Source organism: Loxodonta africana, chromosome 9 (genome assembly GCF_030014295.1).
Source record: "Loxodonta africana isolate mLoxAfr1 chromosome 9, mLoxAfr1.hap2, whole genome shotgun sequence".
Taxonomy (NCBI): domain Eukaryota; kingdom Metazoa; phylum Chordata; class Mammalia; order Proboscidea; family Elephantidae; genus Loxodonta; species Loxodonta africana.
The window spans coordinates 52,552,407-52,573,262 of NC_087350.1; the positions used below are offsets into that span (position 1 = coordinate 52,552,407).

At 39.7% G+C, this 20,856-nt stretch overlaps 1 protein-coding gene across 3 annotated transcripts; it reads left to right on the top strand.

Moving 5' to 3' along the window:
- The first annotated feature begins 10,570 nt into the window (after positions 1-10,570).
- PDCL (phosducin like) lies at positions 10,571-19,318 on the top strand. Of its 3 annotated transcripts, none has more exons than XM_023544958.2 (5): positions 10,571-10,786; positions 11,285-11,396; positions 12,359-12,535; positions 14,780-14,961; positions 16,800-19,318. In XM_023544958.2, the coding sequence occupies exons 2-5, from the start codon at positions 11,384-11,386 to the stop codon at positions 17,394-17,396; spliced, it is 969 nt and encodes a 322-aa protein (XP_023400726.1). In that variant the 5' UTR covers positions 10,571-10,786; positions 11,285-11,383; the 3' UTR covers positions 17,397-19,318. The 3 variants fall into 3 exon arrangements, with proteins under 3 accessions (XP_023400726.1, XP_023400727.1, XP_010585954.1); XM_010587652.3 differs by having other exon boundaries at positions 10,596-10,786; positions 16,845-19,318; XM_023544959.2 differs by lacking the exon at positions 11,285-11,396 and having other exon boundaries at positions 10,576-10,786.
- The last annotated feature ends 1,538 nt before the right edge of the window (positions 19,319-20,856 follow it).

Genomic DNA, 20,856 nt, shown 5'->3' on the forward strand with positions numbered 1-20,856 from the left:
ATCTTATTGGAGCCTGAATTTCAGTCAACATTTTGAAAACAAAAGCTGGGCATTCCTTTCTGGTGATTTTACCTAGTTTGTCTTTTTGTTTTTACCCTGTTTCTTTAAGATTAGTTTGACTTTTATTATGATGATTATTATTATTTTTAAATTAACTTCTGTGAAGTTGTTTACTCTGAAAATTGTACTGGAATATTTTAAGCCAAGCTGATCTTTCACCAGGTGTACTGTATGTAAGGGCTTTTCCTGCTAGCAAGATGCTTAAACAGGATCATGTTATTGGTCGTCTGAGCTATTTAATTGTTTTACAAAACCACAGCATTGTATCAGATAAGATTTTGATAAAAAGTTTTGTGCACATTTCCAGGGGTGGGAGGGTTGACATTTCCCTGAAATTTCTTGATGAGAATGAGTAAATAGCTGGTGTTTGATACCTGTCTTAACGAACATGCTCATAAGGTGACTGATAAGTTGTAAATATACCTGAGAAGCAAGGGGGGTAGTTTTGATATTCTGGTGTCAGTATGGAAGATCTTACACATTTATTTAACACTTAAATGTATGAAGATGTTTGTTTGTAGCATAACAGCACATTAGCCTTGACTTAGTTTCTTTTGGTTAGTACTGTACCTTTTTGATATGGCCAGTGCTCCCCATCCCTGCACAGACATTTTATTTATTTCACTGTGTAACCTGAAATGAATAGGAACAAGAGTTTTAAACCATGTTACATTAACTTATTTATGACATTATAAATTAGCCTAGGATATTACAAGAACATGGTTGTTATATAATTTATATCAGAACCTTTCTATAAATACATGCTTATTACATTTGAAATGCTTCCAATGTACTTTATTTGCTGTTTGTAATTCCAAAAAGGATAGGCAAACCAGTATGTCTATTTCATGGATATTTAAATAGTGAGATCTTCCATGTTGAAGGTAATGTATTTTTTTTTAAGATTTTAAAATTGCTATTTTGTTACAAAATAGAGACCTATTAACAGTTCGAGAGCTCCTTATGTGCCCTCAGGGAAAGAACCCTCTGTGCAACAGAACTACATAAACATCTTCAGCACGTTCTGAGGGTGAATATATACTACATAAATTGATCTTGTGTATTTAACCTATCTTTTTAATTTTAAAATTGAAAATTTGAAACTTGGTTGTGCTCTGCTGGAGGGGTTGGGATAAACTGCTTAGGTGTTTGCCTACTTGTCCAGTGAAACTACATTTGCATCAGTGTATGTATATACCTGCCAACCTTATTGTTGTGTCTCAGAACATTTACATTAAAATAATGCTTGTCTTGCAGCAGGTGATCCCATAAAACAATACTTTCCTGTTGTTATACGTTCACTCTCATTCTCACTAACAACATAGGACTGCTTCTGTGTTGTGATTATTCTGTATTGCATTCTTTTTCTATGTAGCAGCCACCTTCTGTTTGTCACAGTGAGTTGACTATGAAATAAATACATTGGTTCTCTGATACTTGAGAAGAAAAAGTAGGTTACCTGATCCTTCCTCAAAAGGGTACCACCTGATAATATCATAGAGGAAATGCTACAAATCAAACCTATGACTTTTTAAATTTGGAGGCATTTCCTGTAATTTGACCCTTTTACCAAAACATTTTGATCTATATATTGTTGGAATTAAAGGATATAAAGCAACAGGAGAGGAAATTTGTGATGTTGGTAACGAATGTGCATACATTGCCTATGGTGTAATAATAAGGAAAAAAGTCGGCGGCAGCCTGGAGAGCAGAAAAGTGGGGTTTTTCTCCTCTCATTTTTTGTTTTGTTTTTCAGTTTTTAAGCCCCATTTTGAAGTCCATATGCCTCATTCAGATACTATGGACTTAGCATTGATAGTTCTCTTTTGTGATCTCATTTCATTCTATAAATTCTGAGAAAATTACACATGTATTTCTTCTAGTTGGTACCTGAGCAAAGCATATTCCTTTGCTTTTGCTGCCATACTTACTTTCAATGCCTTATGATGAACCAGTGTCATGCATGAAAGTTGTGCATTGTAATTTTCAAGAGAAGGTAGTTCATCAGGCCAGTGGTGCTGATTATCTTCCTAGTAGCTATTTCCTGTAGTAAGAGAATAATAAAAGAAGCCTCTCACACTAGAATTGAAATTTTCCAGTTATATGGACCTAGTTCACTCAAATTTCAGGTTGATTTTAGTATAGAAAGTGTATCCCAATTTTATATGCTGCCTTGAGAAAATTACAGGATGCATAGCAATTCGTAGGAATTAAAAATAGGATGATAATTTAAACATTTGAAAAAAATTTTTAAAAATCATCTAGCTTGCTTTTGCATTTTAGGTGTTAAAGCCTATGTTGTCTTGTTAACAGGGGTGGAATTTATAAAGATCAGATTCAGCATGTGATTTCAATTTTGAATCTGAATATTTTTTCTCTAGCTTCTTCTGAACAGACTGTCACCAATATTGGTAACTAATCATTAAAGGAAAAAGTTGCATTGCAACTATGTATGTCTCCTGGAAGAACTTTTCTTGTGTTTTAGTGAATGAAGAGTGTTGATGGGATCACTTACTGTAATTCCTACATAGGGACCCCTTCTGCAAAGCAGAACACAAATGCATATGCCCAAGGAGTATCCCATTTTCTGCTTGTTGAATAAATTTGCTAGTAACTCCTTTATACTAGCAGCTTCTTTGTATCTCTTTGCTGGCAAGGAAATATAAGGAGTCAAAGCCACAGACCAGAACATCCCACATTTGAGTGGAGTCCTATTTTTACTCCAAGAGCAATTAGTCCCCCAAGTCTGAAATTGGCAGTTTTTTGTTTTTTTTAATAAAAATTTTAAAAATATCCCCAAACCAGTGGAACACAGACACTGGCTGCACTTAGTACTGCCAAAAGCCAAGGTCATTTGCACATATTCCATCAACCTTTCAAGAATTAGGCCTCACTTTATAACCCAAGGCATGGAAGTGCATGCATTCTCTTAGCTGGGCAAACAATTATACTGTAGTTGTGATACAACACATGTGGCTTTTATTCGTACTGCACATATCCACTGTACAGCCACTTGGGAGTATCGTGGTTAGCTTGCAGCAACTGCTGTCTGCATTTATACTGTTTACTGCATATTCTTTTCCCTGGAAGTGAAAGAGAAATGTTTTTCTTGTTGCGTTGATTACAGTTTATAAATTTGCTTAGCTGGAAAGTTTGGGAAAAGAGGCCTGTTTGTCAATTGTACAACCGATTGTGAAGCTCTAGTGTGAATATTTTTACGTCTGTATTAGACATTTTCTTTGCAAATCTATTGTTCGATTGAAATGTAAATGAAATTAAAGATGGTGTACACCCATCATGTAAAAAACAGGCACCATCTCTAAGATGGATTTAATGCTCATTTTTAAGGCATATACTCAGCTTCTATTTAAAACTATAATTTAAAATAATTCTGTACAATGAAATGGGGAATATATATGGGAATAAATTCTATTCCATTTATTTCAATTTGAATTTCCAAACTGTAATGTTTCCCTTTGTGCTATAGGAATAGGATTAAATGGGGAAAGGCTAGGACGTATAAGGCTTGTATATGGGGGGAGGGCAGAGATGGAACAATGAGGGTTGTGATGATAGTGAATAGCAAAGAGTGAATTCTATGTGTTTTTGCTGTAGCACTGAAGTGAAGAGATATTAGCTTTGGCTGTTCACAGAATAGAGCATCATGATTTTCAGTGATTGAGAGAAAATTGATGGAAAAAGTTTGCAGTACTTGACATGTATTTGCATGCACAAAATAAAATTATTTGTCCACCTTAAAAGTTTTTGTTCAGTGTCAATATTAAGTTTATGGCATATTTAGTTACCTTGGATTCCTTTGGTATCTTTTCTGGTATAGCAAAGCTACCAGGACACTCCTTCAGTTGGAATTTAAATGATCTCCTGCCTCATCCACATATCATTGGGAAGGATCTGAAAGAAATGAATAGATCCAGAGAGTTTGAAATACTCCATTCTGTCAGTCACTTCACTCACTCCGTGTAGAGCACTTTCTATGTGAGAGATGAGGACATAGATGATATTAGCAGTTCACAGTCTAGTGGAGTATATAGGACAAGTACATACATAATACAAGGCAATGTATCATAGAGGAAGTATGAAGACAGTTCTGTGGGAGTTCAGAATATGAAAAGAGAATGGCCTGAGTCCATCTGGACATCATTTTCACTGGGTCTTGAGTAGGTTTATTCATTCACTCAGCTGATAACATTTTGAGTCCTTATTTGTACTGGACATTTAAGTTTAAAGCTCAATGAAACATGAGCCCTTTTCTCTAGAAATTGAGTGTAAAAATGGGAAAGATTAATTTGAATAACCAGCCTCAGTGAGCTAGGTTCTAATGTAGCATGTATGGAAAGTCCAAAGCAAAACTAGGAGGCAGGTCGAAGTGGTGGTGAGCCAGAGGAGGTGCTTCTTAGAGAGCTGACTGTTGACTGGACCTTGTAGGCTGAATAAGATTTCACCAAGCAGGGATACAGGGAGGAAACTCAGCCTGAGCACCTTCCTACCTTCACAATAACCCACTCCGTATGTTAACAATATCTTTTACTGCAGATATAAATCCTCTCCTCAATTAACATGGTTAGGTTCCAAAGACCTGGTCATTATGCAGAAATAGAGGAGGACTACATCATTACATAATTGCCAAATGACATCATTACATAACTGCCAAGCCACTGAGAATCATGGCCTAGCCAAGCGGACACAACCATCACAGCCAGCGTTACTCTGGCCTCACGCTTCAGTGTTGGTTACTGCCAGACATAGGCTGTTAATGTGCAAAATACTCAGTGGATTTTTTAGTATTGTCATAAATGTGAAATGTTGAATAAAGAAATAGTAGATAAGTGAGGAGACGGTGTAATGGTTTCCTGTTTTATATATTAGATGATAAGTAGCTTGCCCAAGGTATATATCTAAAAAGTAGTAAGAGTCAGAATTCTGATTCAGGTCTGCTCTCTGTTCGTCTCACAATGAGGTGGTGGTGGTAGTGGTGGTGGTGGTGGTGGTTGGAACCTATTTTAGCCATAAATGTTACAGTGGAAGGGAGGTTTAAGGTGTTGAGGTGATTCACTGAGTAATATATAAATAGCTAACTTTTAGAGGGGAAACCCTGGTGGCTTAGTGGTTAAGAGTTCAGCTGTTAATCAAAAGGTCGGCAGTTTGAATCCACCATGCACTCCTCGGAAATCCTGTGGGACAGTTCTGCTTTGTCCTATAGGGTTGCTATGAGTTGTAATCGACTCAACGGGCAACAGGGTTTTTGGCTTTTTTTTTTTAAACTTTTAGAGCACATACTGTCTTTCAGGCACAGTTTTAAGTGCTACAGATACATCATCACCTAGGTACTCTTATTACCACTATTTTACATATAAGAAAACTGAGAAATCTTAGAGAATTTGTCCAAGGTCACATACTAGGGACTCTTGGAAGTTAGATGATCTGAACAGTTTGAGGGTTTAGAAAGATCACTTTGATAGTAGTATGAAAGGTGAAGCTGGAGATAGACTGGGAGGCCAGGTCAACAGTCCAGGTGAGAAGTGTTGGGAGCATGGCCAACCCACGATGGAGGGAAAATAACGGATTTGAAAAGTAAAGAGCAGTTGACAGGATTTGTTATTTGCATATAGGGAATATATTAGACATCTACATTATAATGGATTAAATTAGGTTTAGAATCCCAAACACAATTATTGAGAACGATATTTGTGAAACATATAATCTTGTATAAGCCCTGGAGTGTCTATTAAGACTAGGAAGGAGGAAGAAAGAACCATGGGTAGCTGATCCAGACAAAGGAGGGGAAACTTAATGAAAGATATAAAATGCCAGGAAGATTTTATTTCCTTTATGTCCATTGAAGTAATTGCCAGGCACTTTAACAAAGACTCTGTCCTGTTGGATTGCTATGAGTTAGAATCGGCTTGACAGCAATGGGTTTGGTTTTTTATATGCCAGTAAGTATTAGGGATATAGAGTACAGGAGTTAACTAGCCCCTAATTTCATTAAACTTACATTACAATTGGAGGGGCAGACAAGAAGTAAATAAAAGGTGAATTTAGATAATGAGGAATAATACAACCAGAATAAAGATAACACAACTAGATGATGAGATTGTGTTAGGCAGAGGGTGGTAATTTTCAGCACTGTGCAATTTTAGATAGGTCATCCTACTGAACATCTCTATCTGGATCTCTAATCGACATCTCAAACTTAACATGTCCAAATCTAAGTTTCTGGTATTCACCCACCTCCACCTACACTGTCCTTTAGTCTTCCCAGTCTCAGTTCCTTGTCTTTGACCACTCTTACTCGTCAGCAGATCCTATCAGCTCTATTTTCAAAATATATTCAGGTTATGATGTCAATACTACCCAAAGCAATTTACAGATTCAATGCAACCCCGTTCAAAATTCCAACAGCCTTTTTGCAGAAATGGAAAAGCTGCTCCTCAAATTTGTATGGAATTGCAAGGAGTCCCAATTAACCAAAACAGTCTCAAAAATGAAGAACAAAGTAGGAGGACACTTACTGATTTCAAAATGTACTATAAAGCTAGTCAAAACAGTTTGGTGCTATATAGACCAATGGAATAGAGTTGAGAGTCCAGAAATAACCCCATACATCTATGGCCAACTGATTTTTGACAAGGATGCCAAGTCCATTCAATGGGGAAAGAATAGTCTCTTCCACAAATGGTGCTGGGACATCTGGATCTCAACATGTAAAAGAATGAAGTTGGACCCATACCTCATACCATATATGAAAATCAAAATGGATCAATGATCTAAATCTAAGAGCTGCAACCACAAAACTTCTAGAAGAAAATATAAAACTTCAGAACCTTGTTTTGACAATGGATTCTTAGACATGACACCAAAAGCATGAGCAACAAAAGACAAGATAGATTAATTGCACTTCATTAAAATTAAAAGTCTTTGTGCATCAGATGGCTTTATAAGGAAAGTGAAGAGACAAGCTACAGAATAGGAGAAAATTTCAACAGCAAAAAGAAACAAATGGGTGTAAAGGAATTGAATAGATATTTCTCCAGAGAAGATAAATGGCAAATAAGCACATGAAAAGATATTCAGTGTCATCAGTTGTTAGTAGCCATCAAGACACAACCAAGTCATGGCAACCCTGTGTAGACCAAAGTAAAATGATGTCTGGACCTGAGCCATCTTCACAATCTTTGTTATGCTCAAGACCATTGTGGCCACTGTGTATTTTGAGTGCCTTTTTTTTCCAACCTAGATGCTCATCTTCCAGCACTATATCGGACAGTATTTTGATTTGATCCATAGGGTTTTCACTGGCTAATTTTTCAAAGTAGATCACCAAGCCTTCTTCTTAGTCTTAGTCTGGAAGTTCTGCTGAAACCTATCCACTGTGAGTGACCATGCTGGTATCTGGAATACTGGTGGCATAGCTTCCAGCATGATAGTAATACACAAGCCACCACAGTACAACAAACTGACAGAGGGTGGTGGCATTAGTCATTAAAAATATTAGTCATTAGGGAGAGGAAATCAAAACCACAATGAAATACCATTTCACATCCATTAAGATAGTATCAGAATAATGAAAAATAAGTGTTGGTGAGGATGTGGAGAAATTGGAACACTCGTGCATTGTTAGTGGGAATGTAAAATGCTTTAGCCACTGTGGAAGACAGCTTGGCAGTTTCTCAAAAAGTTCAATTACCATATGATCCTGCACTCCTCTGTATATACCCAAAAGCCTTGAAAGCAGGGGCTCAAGGAGATATGTTTATTGCAGCTTTACTTACTAATGAATCATTTCTTTTAGAAGTATCAGTACAAAGCTGGTTCCTATGAGGCAGAGGTTAAAAATGTCCCAAATATCCAGCTTTTCCAAACTGCTGTACCACTCCATCATCTCTAACATCAACTACCCCTTCTCCCCTCAGTACTCGCACTTCTGTCTTTGGGTTCCGTAATTTGCTGCAACATCTCACAGAACTGACTCATCAAGGCAATGGTTCACGCAGTTGTGGAGGCTGTCAAATCCCAAATCTGTGTCTCAGGCATCAGGCCGGAGACTTCTCCTGACTCATGTGGTTGCAGAGGCTGATGAACCCAAACTGACAGGTCAGACAACAGGCTGCTGGCTCAAAAGGCTGCGGAAAGTGGTGAATCAGGTCAGATGATAGACTGCTGGCTCAAGTTACAAGAACCAGAGGTCAGATGATGACAGGCCAGGTCCAGGATCCAGAGCAAGAGAGAGAGCCTTGCCAAAGCATTCATATATATATTGGGTGCAGATCACACCCTCAAGGAAACCTTTTACTTGAGCAAGGCGGGACAAGGGTGTGACGTGCATGAAGGTGGTAAGAGTGGGGATTGGGGTAAGGGTGGTGACTTGAGTCACACCCTCCAGTAAGGTGTTGATTCAAGGTACTGAAAAAACAAACAAACAAAAAACCTCATTGCCATGGAGCTGATTCCAACTCATAGCGAGCCTATAGGACAGAGTAGAACTGCCCCGTAGAGTTTCCAAGGAGTGGCTGGTGGATTTGAACTGCCAACCTTTTGGTTAGCAGCCAAACTCTTAACCACTGTACCACCAGGGCTCCAGATACATCCACCCTAATTCTGCCTCATTAACATAACAGACAACTCACTTCCAAATGGGACCATAACCACAGGCACAGAGGCTAGAATTTCCATCACAACATGGAGGATAATCACATCAAACCCACAAAAACATATGTACATAATAAAATCTATTAAGAAAACATTCTTCTTCCCACTTTGGAGAGTGGCATCTGGGGTCTTAAATGATAGCAAGCGGCCATCTAAGATGCATCAATTGGTTTCAACCCACCTGGATCAAAGGAGAATGAAGAACACCAAAGATACAAGGTAATTATGAGCCCAAGAGACAGAAAGGGCCACATAAATCAGAGACTACATCAGCTTGAGACCAGAAGAGATAGATGGTGCCCGGCTACAACCAATAGACTGCCCTGACAGGGAACACAACAGAGAACCCCTGAGGGAGCAGGAGGGCAGTGGGATACAGACCTCAAATTCTCATAAAAAGACCAGACTCAAAGGTCTGAGACTAGAAGGACCCTGGTGGTCATGGGCCCCAGACCTTCTGTTAGCCCAAGACAGGAACCATTCCCAAAGCCAACTCTTCAGACAGGGATTGGACTGGACTATGGGATAGAAAATGATACTGGTGAGGAGCGAGCTTCTTGGATCAAGTACCCACATAAGACTATGTGGGCAGCTCCTGTCGGGATGGGAGATGAGAAGGCAGAGAGGGTCAGAAGCTGGCCAAATGGACACAAAAAGAGTGGAAAGAAGGAGTGTGCTGTCTCATTAGGGGGAGAGCAACTAGGAGTATATAGCAAGGTGTATGTAAGTTTTTGTGTGAGAGACTGACTTGATTTGTAAACTTTCACTTAAAGCACAATAAAAATTAAAAAATGCACATAAGCAAATTGGCAGATAATTTCAGGTGTTTCTAGAACTGCAAATTGAGAGCCCTATTTTAACTATCATCCTAGTATATTTTAAATGATTCAGTTTGCACAAAGCTTTCTTTGAGCTACATCAGAGTTTTGTATTGGACACCTCAATAACTGTTCAGTGGTTAGACTTTAAAAATATTTTAATTTGAAATAATTTTAGGTTTACAAAACAGTTGCAAAAGTGGAGTTCCTCTACACTCTTCACTCAGAATCTTCAAAGGTTAACATCTATAACCGTAGTACAATCATTGAAGCTATTGCTACAATGGAAACCCTGGCAGCGCAGTGGTTAAGTGCTACAACTGCTAACCTAAAGGTACAAAACAGGCTAGTTCAAATCTGCTAGGCGCTCCCTGGAAACTCTATGGGGCAGTTCTACTCTGTCCTATAGGGTGGCTATGAGTCGGAATCAACTCCAGGGCAATGGATTTATTGACACAATACTATTAACTAATATTAGTTAATAGACATTATTCAAATTTTGCCAATTGCCCCACTCACGTCGTTTTTCTGTTCCAGGATTCAATCTAGGGTTTCACATTGCGTTTAGGTGTCCTGGATCCGGCTTTTTTTTTTTTTTTTAATTCACGCCCTGCGCTATGTGTTCTTGGGAAAATTACTCAAAATCTGTATATTGTCCGTCTTAGTAGATGTGATGTAAGCGAGCCTTGGTGGGCCAGTGGTTAAAGCAACTCCGCTGCTAACCAAAAGGTGGGCGGTTCTAACCCATCAGTCGGTCGTGGGAGAAAGATGTGGCAGTCTGCTTCGGATTGAGATCAGTTGGGATCCACTCCACCGCGGTGAGTTTGGTTACATGTGGTGTAATGAAGAGCCAATGGAAAACACATGAAAAGATCCTGGAAACTTAAAAGGGAAGTAGATAAAATTTTCTTATTGGTCAAAACTGGACTTACAAAGAACAGCTCTTCAATTGCCTAAAACAAATAGGAGCGTACTAATAGTGTGTAGAGGTGTTTTGTCCCAAAGTAGTACCGGTAGCTTCTCCTCCGGCTGCCCGGAGAACCTCCTTCTAATTGGGCAGCGTGTGTCAGCCATGACGCCGGAAGGCCGCCTCATTGGTCCGGCAGTCCGGTCTTCGGCGGTTAATCTCTCAGTGCTCAAGGCCCCGGCCCGCTTCTCTTCTTCTAACCAGGCGCCACCCCCTTCGTTCCGGTGCCCGGAGCTGCCAGCAGGAAGGGATCCAGAGTGAACTAGGCCGGGTAACCGTATCGGGATCAGCCGGGAGAAGCGGCGGGCACGGAGTGCGGGAGGGAGGGTGGTTAGCTGGCCTGGGAATAATGGCCTTGTCTGTGCCCTCCCTCGTCCCCGACGCCTCCGCGACTTTCCTCCTGGTCTTCTGCACTGGCCCCAGTCCCACTGCACTCCCCTAAAGGTCCCGCGCACCTCACCCTTACCTGGAAGCCCCTCGGCGGCCCCGCCTCCTTTGGCTGCCACCCAGTCGGCCCCGCCCTTGCGTTGCTCCTTTGGCGGGCCCCTGGGTTGGCTCCCTCACTGCGCCCTATCGCTGTTCCTGCCCTCGGTGCCTGTCTCAGCAGCCCCACCCTTGCTGAGCGTCGCTGACCCAGTCTCTCCCCGCTCAAGGCGCGTCCTATTGCCCCATCATGGCCCCTCCACGTCCCCGACGTGAGATTTGGTTCTGTCCCTGGATTGCCCCATAGGCCCAGGCTGTCTTTATATGGGTTTAACAAATCCTGCAGAGGCCTGGTGCCGTGCATTGGAGATAGAAGTTAGCTGTAGGAGGTACCTGCTTTCAGGCGTTTCCTGCTCAGTGGAGGAGAGTCACTTCGCAACGGAATATGACAAGTCCAGGTGATAAGTCTTTAATGAAGGTAGTACAGTGTTGGGGTGCTTAGAAGAAGGAGTACTAGAGATTTTTTGCCATCCCTGCTGGGTCCTCAGGTAGATCTCTGAGAGACTAAGTTGCACCTTTCTTCCAGAATGTCTCTGGCTTCTTCCAATGCAGAATCCAGGCCTACCCTATGGTCCTTTAAACATCTCGGAATTATTGCAGTCTTGTCGTAAAACCTGTTGTCATCGAGTCGATTCTGACTCATAGCGACCCTGTAGTACAGAGTAGAACTGCCCCATAGGGTTTCCAAGGAGCGCCTGGTGGATTCGAACTGCCCAGCATTTGGTTAGCAGCTGTAGCTCTTAACCGCTATGCCAGCAGGGTTTCCTTGTTATAGGTCCTCTTAACCAGTCAAAGTTGATAGGGCTTCAGTGTGCTGACTGGGAGGCCGAAGCCAAGAGACAGAGGGATGATTGACTTAGGCATCCAGCAAATCAGCACCATACTCTTGATGCTTCTTTTTGGAGTTTTTCTGAGGATTCTTATCTAATTTCTCAGTTACCCAGAAGTCTTAGTTGATAGGAAAATCTAAAATTAAATGTAGATAAAATCTCCTGTTGGTATAGCAGATTCTTCTAAGTCAGTGTACTAGTACATATGTACATTATTCAGAAGACAGCAACTCACCCCTTCGCTCTTGGAGTCAGGTAGCCCTGGGGTCTGATCCCAGCTCCGCCATTTGCTGTAGAGCTTGGCAAAGAAACTTCCCTTATCCAAGCCTCAGTTTTACGTTCTACTAAAACAGCATGGTAAGCCCTGTTTCCTAGAGTCATGGGAGGGATTCATTGAGATCCTGCTTATGACAAAAATCACTTTTAGGGCCCTGTAAATATAATCTTAGCACAAGTGAAGCACCGGCCTTCAGCTTCATGTCGGTTTTAGCTCAAGTCAACAGAGAGGCTGATATGTTGCCATCTTCCAGGTACCATGACTACTCTGGATGATAAATTGCTGGGGGAAAAGCTGCAGTATTACTACAGCAGCAGTGAGGATGAGGACAGCGACCATGAAGACAAGAACAGAGGCAGGGATGCCCTGGCTGGCACTTCTCTGCCTGCAGACGCTGAGCTGGCAGGCGAAGGCATCTCAGTTAATACAGGTATTGCATAACTCTGAGCTCTGGGAACAGGCTTTAAAAATGTCCATCAAATATAAATCAATCAGAAGTTTCCTGATCACTTTTTTCTAATTCTAGTCCCACTTCAGAGATAACTTAGGGTTATCATTGTGCATTTTTCTAGCCTTTTTACTGCACAATATTAATGTGCATGCATAGTATCATGGTTTTAAACACATACTGGCCAGGATTTGAATCCTCAAAATGCTACTTGTTTGATATTGCATAAATTATAGGTATGAGTATATTGTTAGTACAAATTGCTTGAAATGGTGTTTTTACATTTTTACTTCTTAATATTGCCAAATTGCTGTCAGTTAAAGTGGCAGTATGCTTTTTCTCTATACCTTGCCCTCATACTGTATTGTCTTAACTTTTTGATCTTTGCCATCTTCTGTCTTTTTAAGCGTGAGCTTGAATGTCTTAAGTTTAAGAGATATTTTTGTACCCTTTGCCCATTGGGTGGTTGGTCTTTTTCTTCTTGGGGAACTCTATATACTTAGGAAATTAATCTCTGATGAGTTCTACATATTTCATTTTGTCTTTTGACTTTGTGTTCTTTTCCTGGCAGGAAATTTTTATGTACTTGAACATATTATTTTATAATAGTAGGTTTTTTTTCCTTTCTTAAAAGAACTTCACTCCAAGATTATAAAAAGATTTTTCTGTGTTTTTACGATTTCAATTTTTTTTAACATTTTAGTATTTGATTCACTTAGAGTTCACTTTGGTGCCAGTTTTGAGGTAGGGGTTCAACTTACTTTCGTTTCGCTATCCAGCTGTTTCCACACTGCATTGACCGACTAATCCATCTTTTCTCCATTGTTTTGAAATGTCACTTTTATCATGTACTGAATTTTTGTTTATTTTTGGGTATTTAGCTGTACTTTGTAGTGATGTGTCTATTACTGGTTATACCACACTGTTTTTATATGGTAGTGTTACAGTATGTTTTTGTATCTGGTAGAGCTGGTCTCCCTTTAATACTTCCTGTGTCAGCATTTTCCTAACTTTTGCTCTCTTATTTTTCCAAAGCCAATTTAGGAGTATGGACACATAAGTATATCCATGTAGTTTTACTGGTAATTCATTAATATATAGGTTAATTTTGTGATAAGCTACACTTTCTGATGTTGGGTCTTCCTGTTCAAGAACATAGCACTGCTTTTTCATTTATTCAAATCCTTAGTGTTTCTTGGTAGCATTTTAAATTTTTATTCATATAGATTTTTATGTTAGTTTTTCAGTGGCTTATGACAACAAAGGTTTATTTTTTATTCATGTTACATGCTGGCTGTGGTTTAGTGGTGGCTCTGCTTCTGCTTCTTATATCCTGTCATTCCAGGAGCTAGGCTGAAGGAGCAACCCCTGTTGGGACATGCCATTTTCAGGGCAGAGCACAGACAGCAAGAGAGAGCTATTGGAAACATGTACTAGTTTATAAAGCTTTTGCTCAGACCAGGCATCCATTATGTTTGCTCACATCCCTTGGCCAAAGCAAGTCATGTGGCCAAGCCGAACGTCAGTGAGTGGGGATATATATCCTCATCCTATAGGAGGTACTGCAGGTCACATGGCAAGGGGCAGGGATGTATAATCCTCTTACAGGGCTCGAGGTAGGGGCACGAATAACGGAGAACAATAATAAAACCTGTCATAATCTTGTAACAAATTCAAATAATACAGAAGTGTAGAAAGTAAAAAGCAAAAGTTCTTTTTACCAGTTCCCGCAGATCCTACTACCTAGAGTCAGCCACTGTCAACGGTTTATGTATCTTTCTAACCCATTCTTTATGAACATACTATTCACATATATGTATATGCCTATTCATATATGTAAATATTCATATATATACATACAGTTCTTTTTGTAAACTCTGGTCTGCATTTTGTATTTCTTTTTTATTTTAACTAATAATGTATTTAATACCTTTCATGTCAGGAAATATAGAGCCACTTTGTTATTTCTAAGAGTTGCTTTATAGTCGTTTGAGTAGATGGACCATAATTTATTTAACTCATCTCTTCACGTTGGACATTAGCTTGGATCTTTAATTATTGCCAACCATGCCGCAGTGGACATCACTGTGTGTAGACCACTTTACCCTTGTGTAAGCATTGTTGTACAGTAGATAGAGCGAGCTTTAGACAGCTGTGAACTCCTAGCCCTGGTCTATAATTCCTTGTGCATTCTTCTTGGTCACCTCCGTGTTCAATTCCACTCAGGTCCAAAAGGTGTGATCAATGACTGGCGCCGTTTCAAGCAGTTGGAGACAGAGCAAAAGGAAGAGCAATGCCGGGAGATGGAAAGGCTGATCAAGAAGCTGTCGATGACCTGTAGGTCCCATCTGGATGAAGAGGAGGAGCAACAGAAACAGAAGGACCTCCAGGAGAAGATCAGTGGGAAGGTGATTAGTAGCACCCAGGCTTTTCTCAGAATCTGCCATGGCTGCAGGAACTGGGGTTAGCAATTCAAAAGATACAGTGTGTTTGATTTGGCCTCTGAGAAGTTGTGCAGTGCAGGGAAAAATATAGAGCCATGCCATAACTCAGACACACCTGAGTTTAAATCTCAGCTTTGCCAGTAGTGACCTTGGGAAAATCTTGTATCTTCTGAATTTTCCTTGGTTAAATGAGGTCAATATTCCTGCCTCACAGGGCTGTGTTAAATGCCTGTGACTGTGCCTGGACCATTGTAAGTGGTCAGTAAATGTTAGTTTCCTATCCTTTATTGAGGACTTATTTGGGGCCAGAAATTTAATACAACCCTCTGAGAGTGGTGGTATTGTTCCCATTTTTCAGATGAGGAAACTGATCCTTAGAGATGGAGCTGACTTGCTAAGGGTCACATAAGTACTAAACGGTGGAGCTGGGATTCTAGCCCAGATTTTTCTGTTGCTCTGTTTCATCTGAAGCCTGTTCATGAGAATTCATTTTAAGGAGGCAATACAGTAGAAGCAAATGGATACTCTGAAAGATATTTGTACCTAGGTTCCTGACTCCCTTCTTACCTTTCATATATTAAAAGGAACCTCAGTTTTCCTCATCCTCTCTGACCTATGGGTGAATGTCTAGGAGTGCCTGAGATCATTCAGTTATGGCCCAGAGCACCTGCTGGCTGGAAATAACCAGTTAGGATTAAGTGTGGAGTCATTAGCCTTGATTAGGAGAGTGATTTCAGGGTATTAGACTTAAGCAAAGACTGTCATAGGTCAGAAGGAGCCATTGTGGTAGGCAGCAGTAAAATGGAGAGCTATGAGATTGGAAGGAAATTGGAAATGATAAGTGAAACAATGAAACTCAAAATGGTGCTGGTAATAATACAATGACAGCATTTTTTCTGTTCTGATCTCCCCACCTCCACATCTCATCCCCTTGATCTGCCTTGCTGCATCAGGGTAGAAGAAGGAAGAAGCTTTTGTTACTTAAGCTAGATGCAGGGCAGTACGCCCACTGCTAACAGCTGCTTCCTTATACTGAGGTGAAAGGCCAGAATGAAGCAACACATCACATGGGTCAGTCTTGAGAGAGGCTGTCCCTGTCTGCTGAGTTATCTGCAATAGAACTGAACTGGAAACTGTCTGAATGCCAGAAGTAGGGGAGTGGTTTCGCAAAGTATGGCATATTATATATAATGTCATAAAAAAAATCGGAAACATGAGGAAATATTTATGATATAACAATGGTAAGTAGCAACAGCAGGTTACATCTTAATTGGCACACCCGCGACTCCCGCTATAAAAGCAAAAAGTGTGTGTGACTGGTCGTAAATAAAAAAAAAATTTAGAGTGTATATGCCTGTGTTTTGTGCTTATTTGGGGGTGGGTTGCCGGGAGGGCTTATTAGTGGTTTTTTTTTTTTTTAAGTTTCTTAATATCCTCTTGTGTTCTAAAGACTAAAAAGTGAATAAAATAACCCATTGTCACAACTGACAAAAGGAAAAAAGTGATATTAATTGATATTGTCTGTTTGGATTGAGAAGCAATATTATATAGTAGTTAAAAGCATGATTTTTTTTTTTTTAAACCTGGTTTTTAAAACCTGGTTTGAATACTGGTCTTAGATTTATTACCTGTGTGTACTTATGCAAATAACGACAAGTCTTGGAATCTCATTTGTAAAACGGACAATAAAAGTGCCTTCCTAGTGGGGTTATCATAAGAATTGAGTGAGCTATGCATATAAAGCACTCAGCATGGTGCCTCATATATAGTAAGCACACAGTACATGTTAACTGTTCCCACAGCGTTCTGTTCTTTGTCTCTTCTGCACACTTGCTGGTCCCCTGCAGATGACTCTGAAGGAGTTTGCCATGATGAATGAGGACCAAGATGATGAAGAGTTTCTGCAGCAGTACAGGAAACAGAGAATGGAAGAGATGCGGCAGCAGCTTCACAAGGGGCCCCAATTCAAACAGGTTTTTGAGATCCCCAGCGGGGAAGGGTTTTTAGACATGATTGATAAAGAACAGAAAAGCACCCTCATCATGGTCCATATTTATGAGGACGGCATTCCAGGGAATGAAGCCATGAATGGGTGCATGATCTGCCTTGCTGCGGAGTACCCAGCCGTCAAATTCTGCCGAGTAAAGAGCTCAGTTATTGGGGCCAGCAGTCGGTTCACCAGGAATGCCCTTCCTGCCCTGCTGATCTACAAGGGGGGTGAATTGATTGGCAATTTTGTTCGTGTCACTGACCAGCTGGGAGAAGATTTCTTTGCTGTGGACCTTGAAGCTTTTCTACAGGAATTTGGATTACTCCCAGAAAAGGAAGTCTTGGTGTTGACCTCTGTGCATAACTCCGCCCTCTATCACAGTGAGGATAGTGATCTGGAAATAGATTGAACTGATTGTCTGCTTGCATACATCTCTCATTGTATGGGCTGGAAGATATATGTGTTTAGTTTTGTTCCTTCCTGTGTCTTCTGGCTTTCCAGCTGTTCTTTGTAGTCCCTTTTATTATGTGTAAAGTCAAGGAAGTTCTTAGATTAAATGAGAATGCTGAATCACCTTGTTAGTAATAAAGCGACTTAAAATTGTGTAAACAGGAAGCTAGGCTTTTGAACTGTTTACTTAAGATTCTCTAGCATGATATCTCTGTTGTTGTTTCCAGTCAATATTTAAATAGTACCCTTTAAAACAGCGTCCTGTAAATTGTCTTCAGATGATTTCAGAGGTCTCTGCCAGGTCTGAGAGTATAATTCTTTAGTGAATGTGTTATTTGCAATGTAAATAGTGTATTTCCTTAATCAAATGATTGCAAGTTATACTCACTTGTAATCAGGTCCGTAGCCCTAGAAGGCAGTTAATTTCTCCCCCTAGACCCTCTTCTCTACTGAGGTCTTGTTTAAAGCTTCCAGATTATGCATGTTTGCCCCATCAAGAGGGTGACCTCTGCTGCTGGAGTCGACATCCTGCTCAAACATTAAGTCTGGAGTAGTAGGAAGGATCAATGCTGACTGTTCCCTTGTCTTGGAGAGACTAGCTTGACTTAAAAATTGGAGTGTGGTGGGGCTGGAAAGCCCTTTTAAAGGACGATCTTTAAGATACTCCTGGTTTTGTCTTTGTTTTGTCTCTTATTTAACAATATAGCTGTTTTGTTTAATGTAGATTTATTTTTTAAATTTCTTTTGGCATATTGGAAAAGTAATTCATGTTCAATAGAGGAAAAATTACCAAAATATGAAAACAAGAAAATTAGAATAATCTCTAATCCAGCCACCTAGAGTGAAACACTTAATATTTTGGTATATTTCCTTCCAAGGTATTTTCTATGTATACATAGAACATTTGTTTTTAAAACAATGGGATCATTCTGAACATACCGTTTTATAGTATGTTCAGCTAATAGTATATCAAACTTTTTTTTATGTTATTAAATACTTTTCTACAATGTTATTTTTAATGGCTCTTGATACTACATTGTATACATGTACTGTAGTTTGCTTGGTGTTTGTCTCTTAAAAAGAAAAGCAGCAAAGAGATGTTTTTATTGCAGAAGTAATAGATGTTCATTGTAGAAAATGTAATCAAAATTGAGCTAAAAAGAGATTTAAAAACTTTAAAATTCCCCAACCAAAACTAATCCCTGTTGTCATTTTTACAGCTATCCTTATAGTCTTTTATTTCCTCTGTATTTATAGTAATGGTTGTCATTTGAATTTTCCCCCTTGTTTTTTTTCTTTAAAAATGTACATTCTGGGGTTGGGGAAAATATAACTGGCATTAAATACTAGCTTTAAAAATCAATTTCAAATTTTATAACTACTCAGGAATTAAATGTAGCAGAGTTCTGCAAATGGATTTTGAAAGTATCTGTTGTAGTTAGTCAACAAAAAGCACATGGTTTTTCTGATTTAAAAAGCATTATATGCTCGTTGTAAAAGTGTGGAAAGTACAGAAAATTATTAGAAACAGTGACAGCTATTGTCAATGTACTGGTTGTGGTTAAGTGCCCAACTACTAGCTGAAAGGTTGGTGGTTCAAACCCACCCAGAGGTGCTTCGGAAGACAGGCCCGGCAATCTGCTTCCAAAAGGTTACAGCCTTGAAAACCCTATGGACCAGTTCTACTGTGTACATAAGAGGTTGCCATGAGTCAAAATCCACTCAACAGCAGCTAAGAACAGCAGTCTTTTTTCAATATCTCTAATAACATTGAGAGCCTACTGAACTTAGATCTGTGTCCTGCTGTATTTAGCATTACATCATAAACACTTTGTCATGTTATAAAAATTCTAAATAAAGTTTTTGATGGTATCATAACATTTCATCATTTGAGTAGACCATAATCTATTTAACCAGTCCCTTAATATTGGGTATTTAGGCTCCCTGTCTTTTTGCTAAAACACAATGAACACCTTTCTAATTCGAGCCATATTTTGGATCGTTCTCATACATTTCTAGAGGAGGAATTATTGGGCAAATAAGCAAGAACATTTTAAAATAGTTTTTACAAACTGTTCTCACTGAGAATGTGCATTTACACATAGAACCTTGACTTTGCCTTTCAGGAACAGAAATTCAAAAATAAAGTAAGCAGACATGGGAAATCCTAGGGTGTTTAATCCCTAACTCAGGTGTAGTGGAAATAGCACGGGTTTTGGAGTCAGACAGATCCAGGTTCAGGTCCTTTTTCTGTTACTCACTAGTGGTGTAGCTTCTGGCGAAGTACCTACCCTTCCTGAAGCTCAGTTTTCTCATCTTTATAATGGTAACAAAAATACCTGTTCTCATGGGATTGTTCGGTGACAGTGGTTCTCTACGAGTTGTCTCCAGACCAGCAGCATCAGCGTTACTAGGGAACTTGTTAGAAATGCAAATTCTCAAGCTTTACCTCAGACCCACTGAATCAAATTTTGGGGGTGGCCCAGCAAACTGTTTTGACAAACCCTCTATGTGATTCTGAGACCCACTACAGTTTGAGAATCACTGACTATGGGTTAAGATGAGTGACAGAGTCTGTCACAACACAAGCACTCACTGATGTTTCCTTTTTCTTTGAGTAATGGGAGAACAAGTTGAAACAGGAGAGGTGTCAGATGGCTTCTTTTCCTCTTCATTTTGTGTTATGTGGTTCTCTCTCTCTTTTTTTTTTTAGCCGTGTAACTGGGAGAAGGGAAAAGGAACTAAAATTTATCACAACATTTGTCCTTGTAGTTTTCCATATTTCACTTTGTTCTGGATTGAAAGTCCCATGAAGGCACTGACTTTTTTCCTCCCTGCTGTATGACATAGTGGTTAAGGGTATGGACTCTGGGAATAGGTTGCCATTTATTAGTTCTCTGGGCAAGATACTGAACTCCATGCCTGTTTTCTGATCTGTGAAATGGGAATGAATAACAAGTCAATCATGTAAAGTACTTAGTACGAGCTTATCACACAGCCTCAAATAAGTATCTGATTTTATTGTCCCCAGTGCCCATAACTCTGCCTGGCACTTGTTAAGAATGAACATCTATTCTATTCTCGATTTAATGGCCCCTCTTTTCAATGTAGGAAGTAGTAACCTTCAAAGATGATGAAACCAAGACTTAGTAGGGGTATGTGATACTCCATGTTGTACAGCTAGTTGCCTGGAACAGGATTTGAAATTAAGTCTATCATTCCAAAATTTGTGTTATTTCCATGATGGCAGGTTAATCCTTGATGGGGAAAGCAAAATGATCAAGAACAAAAAAGTAGAGACATTGAAAAGTAGTGGAGGGAATAGGTTAGTGGAAGAAAATAAGGGAGAGAATTTAAAGAAAAAGGAATTAAACAGGGTGGAGCTTTGGGTCTCTTGCACCTGCCTGGGTTTCAGATGA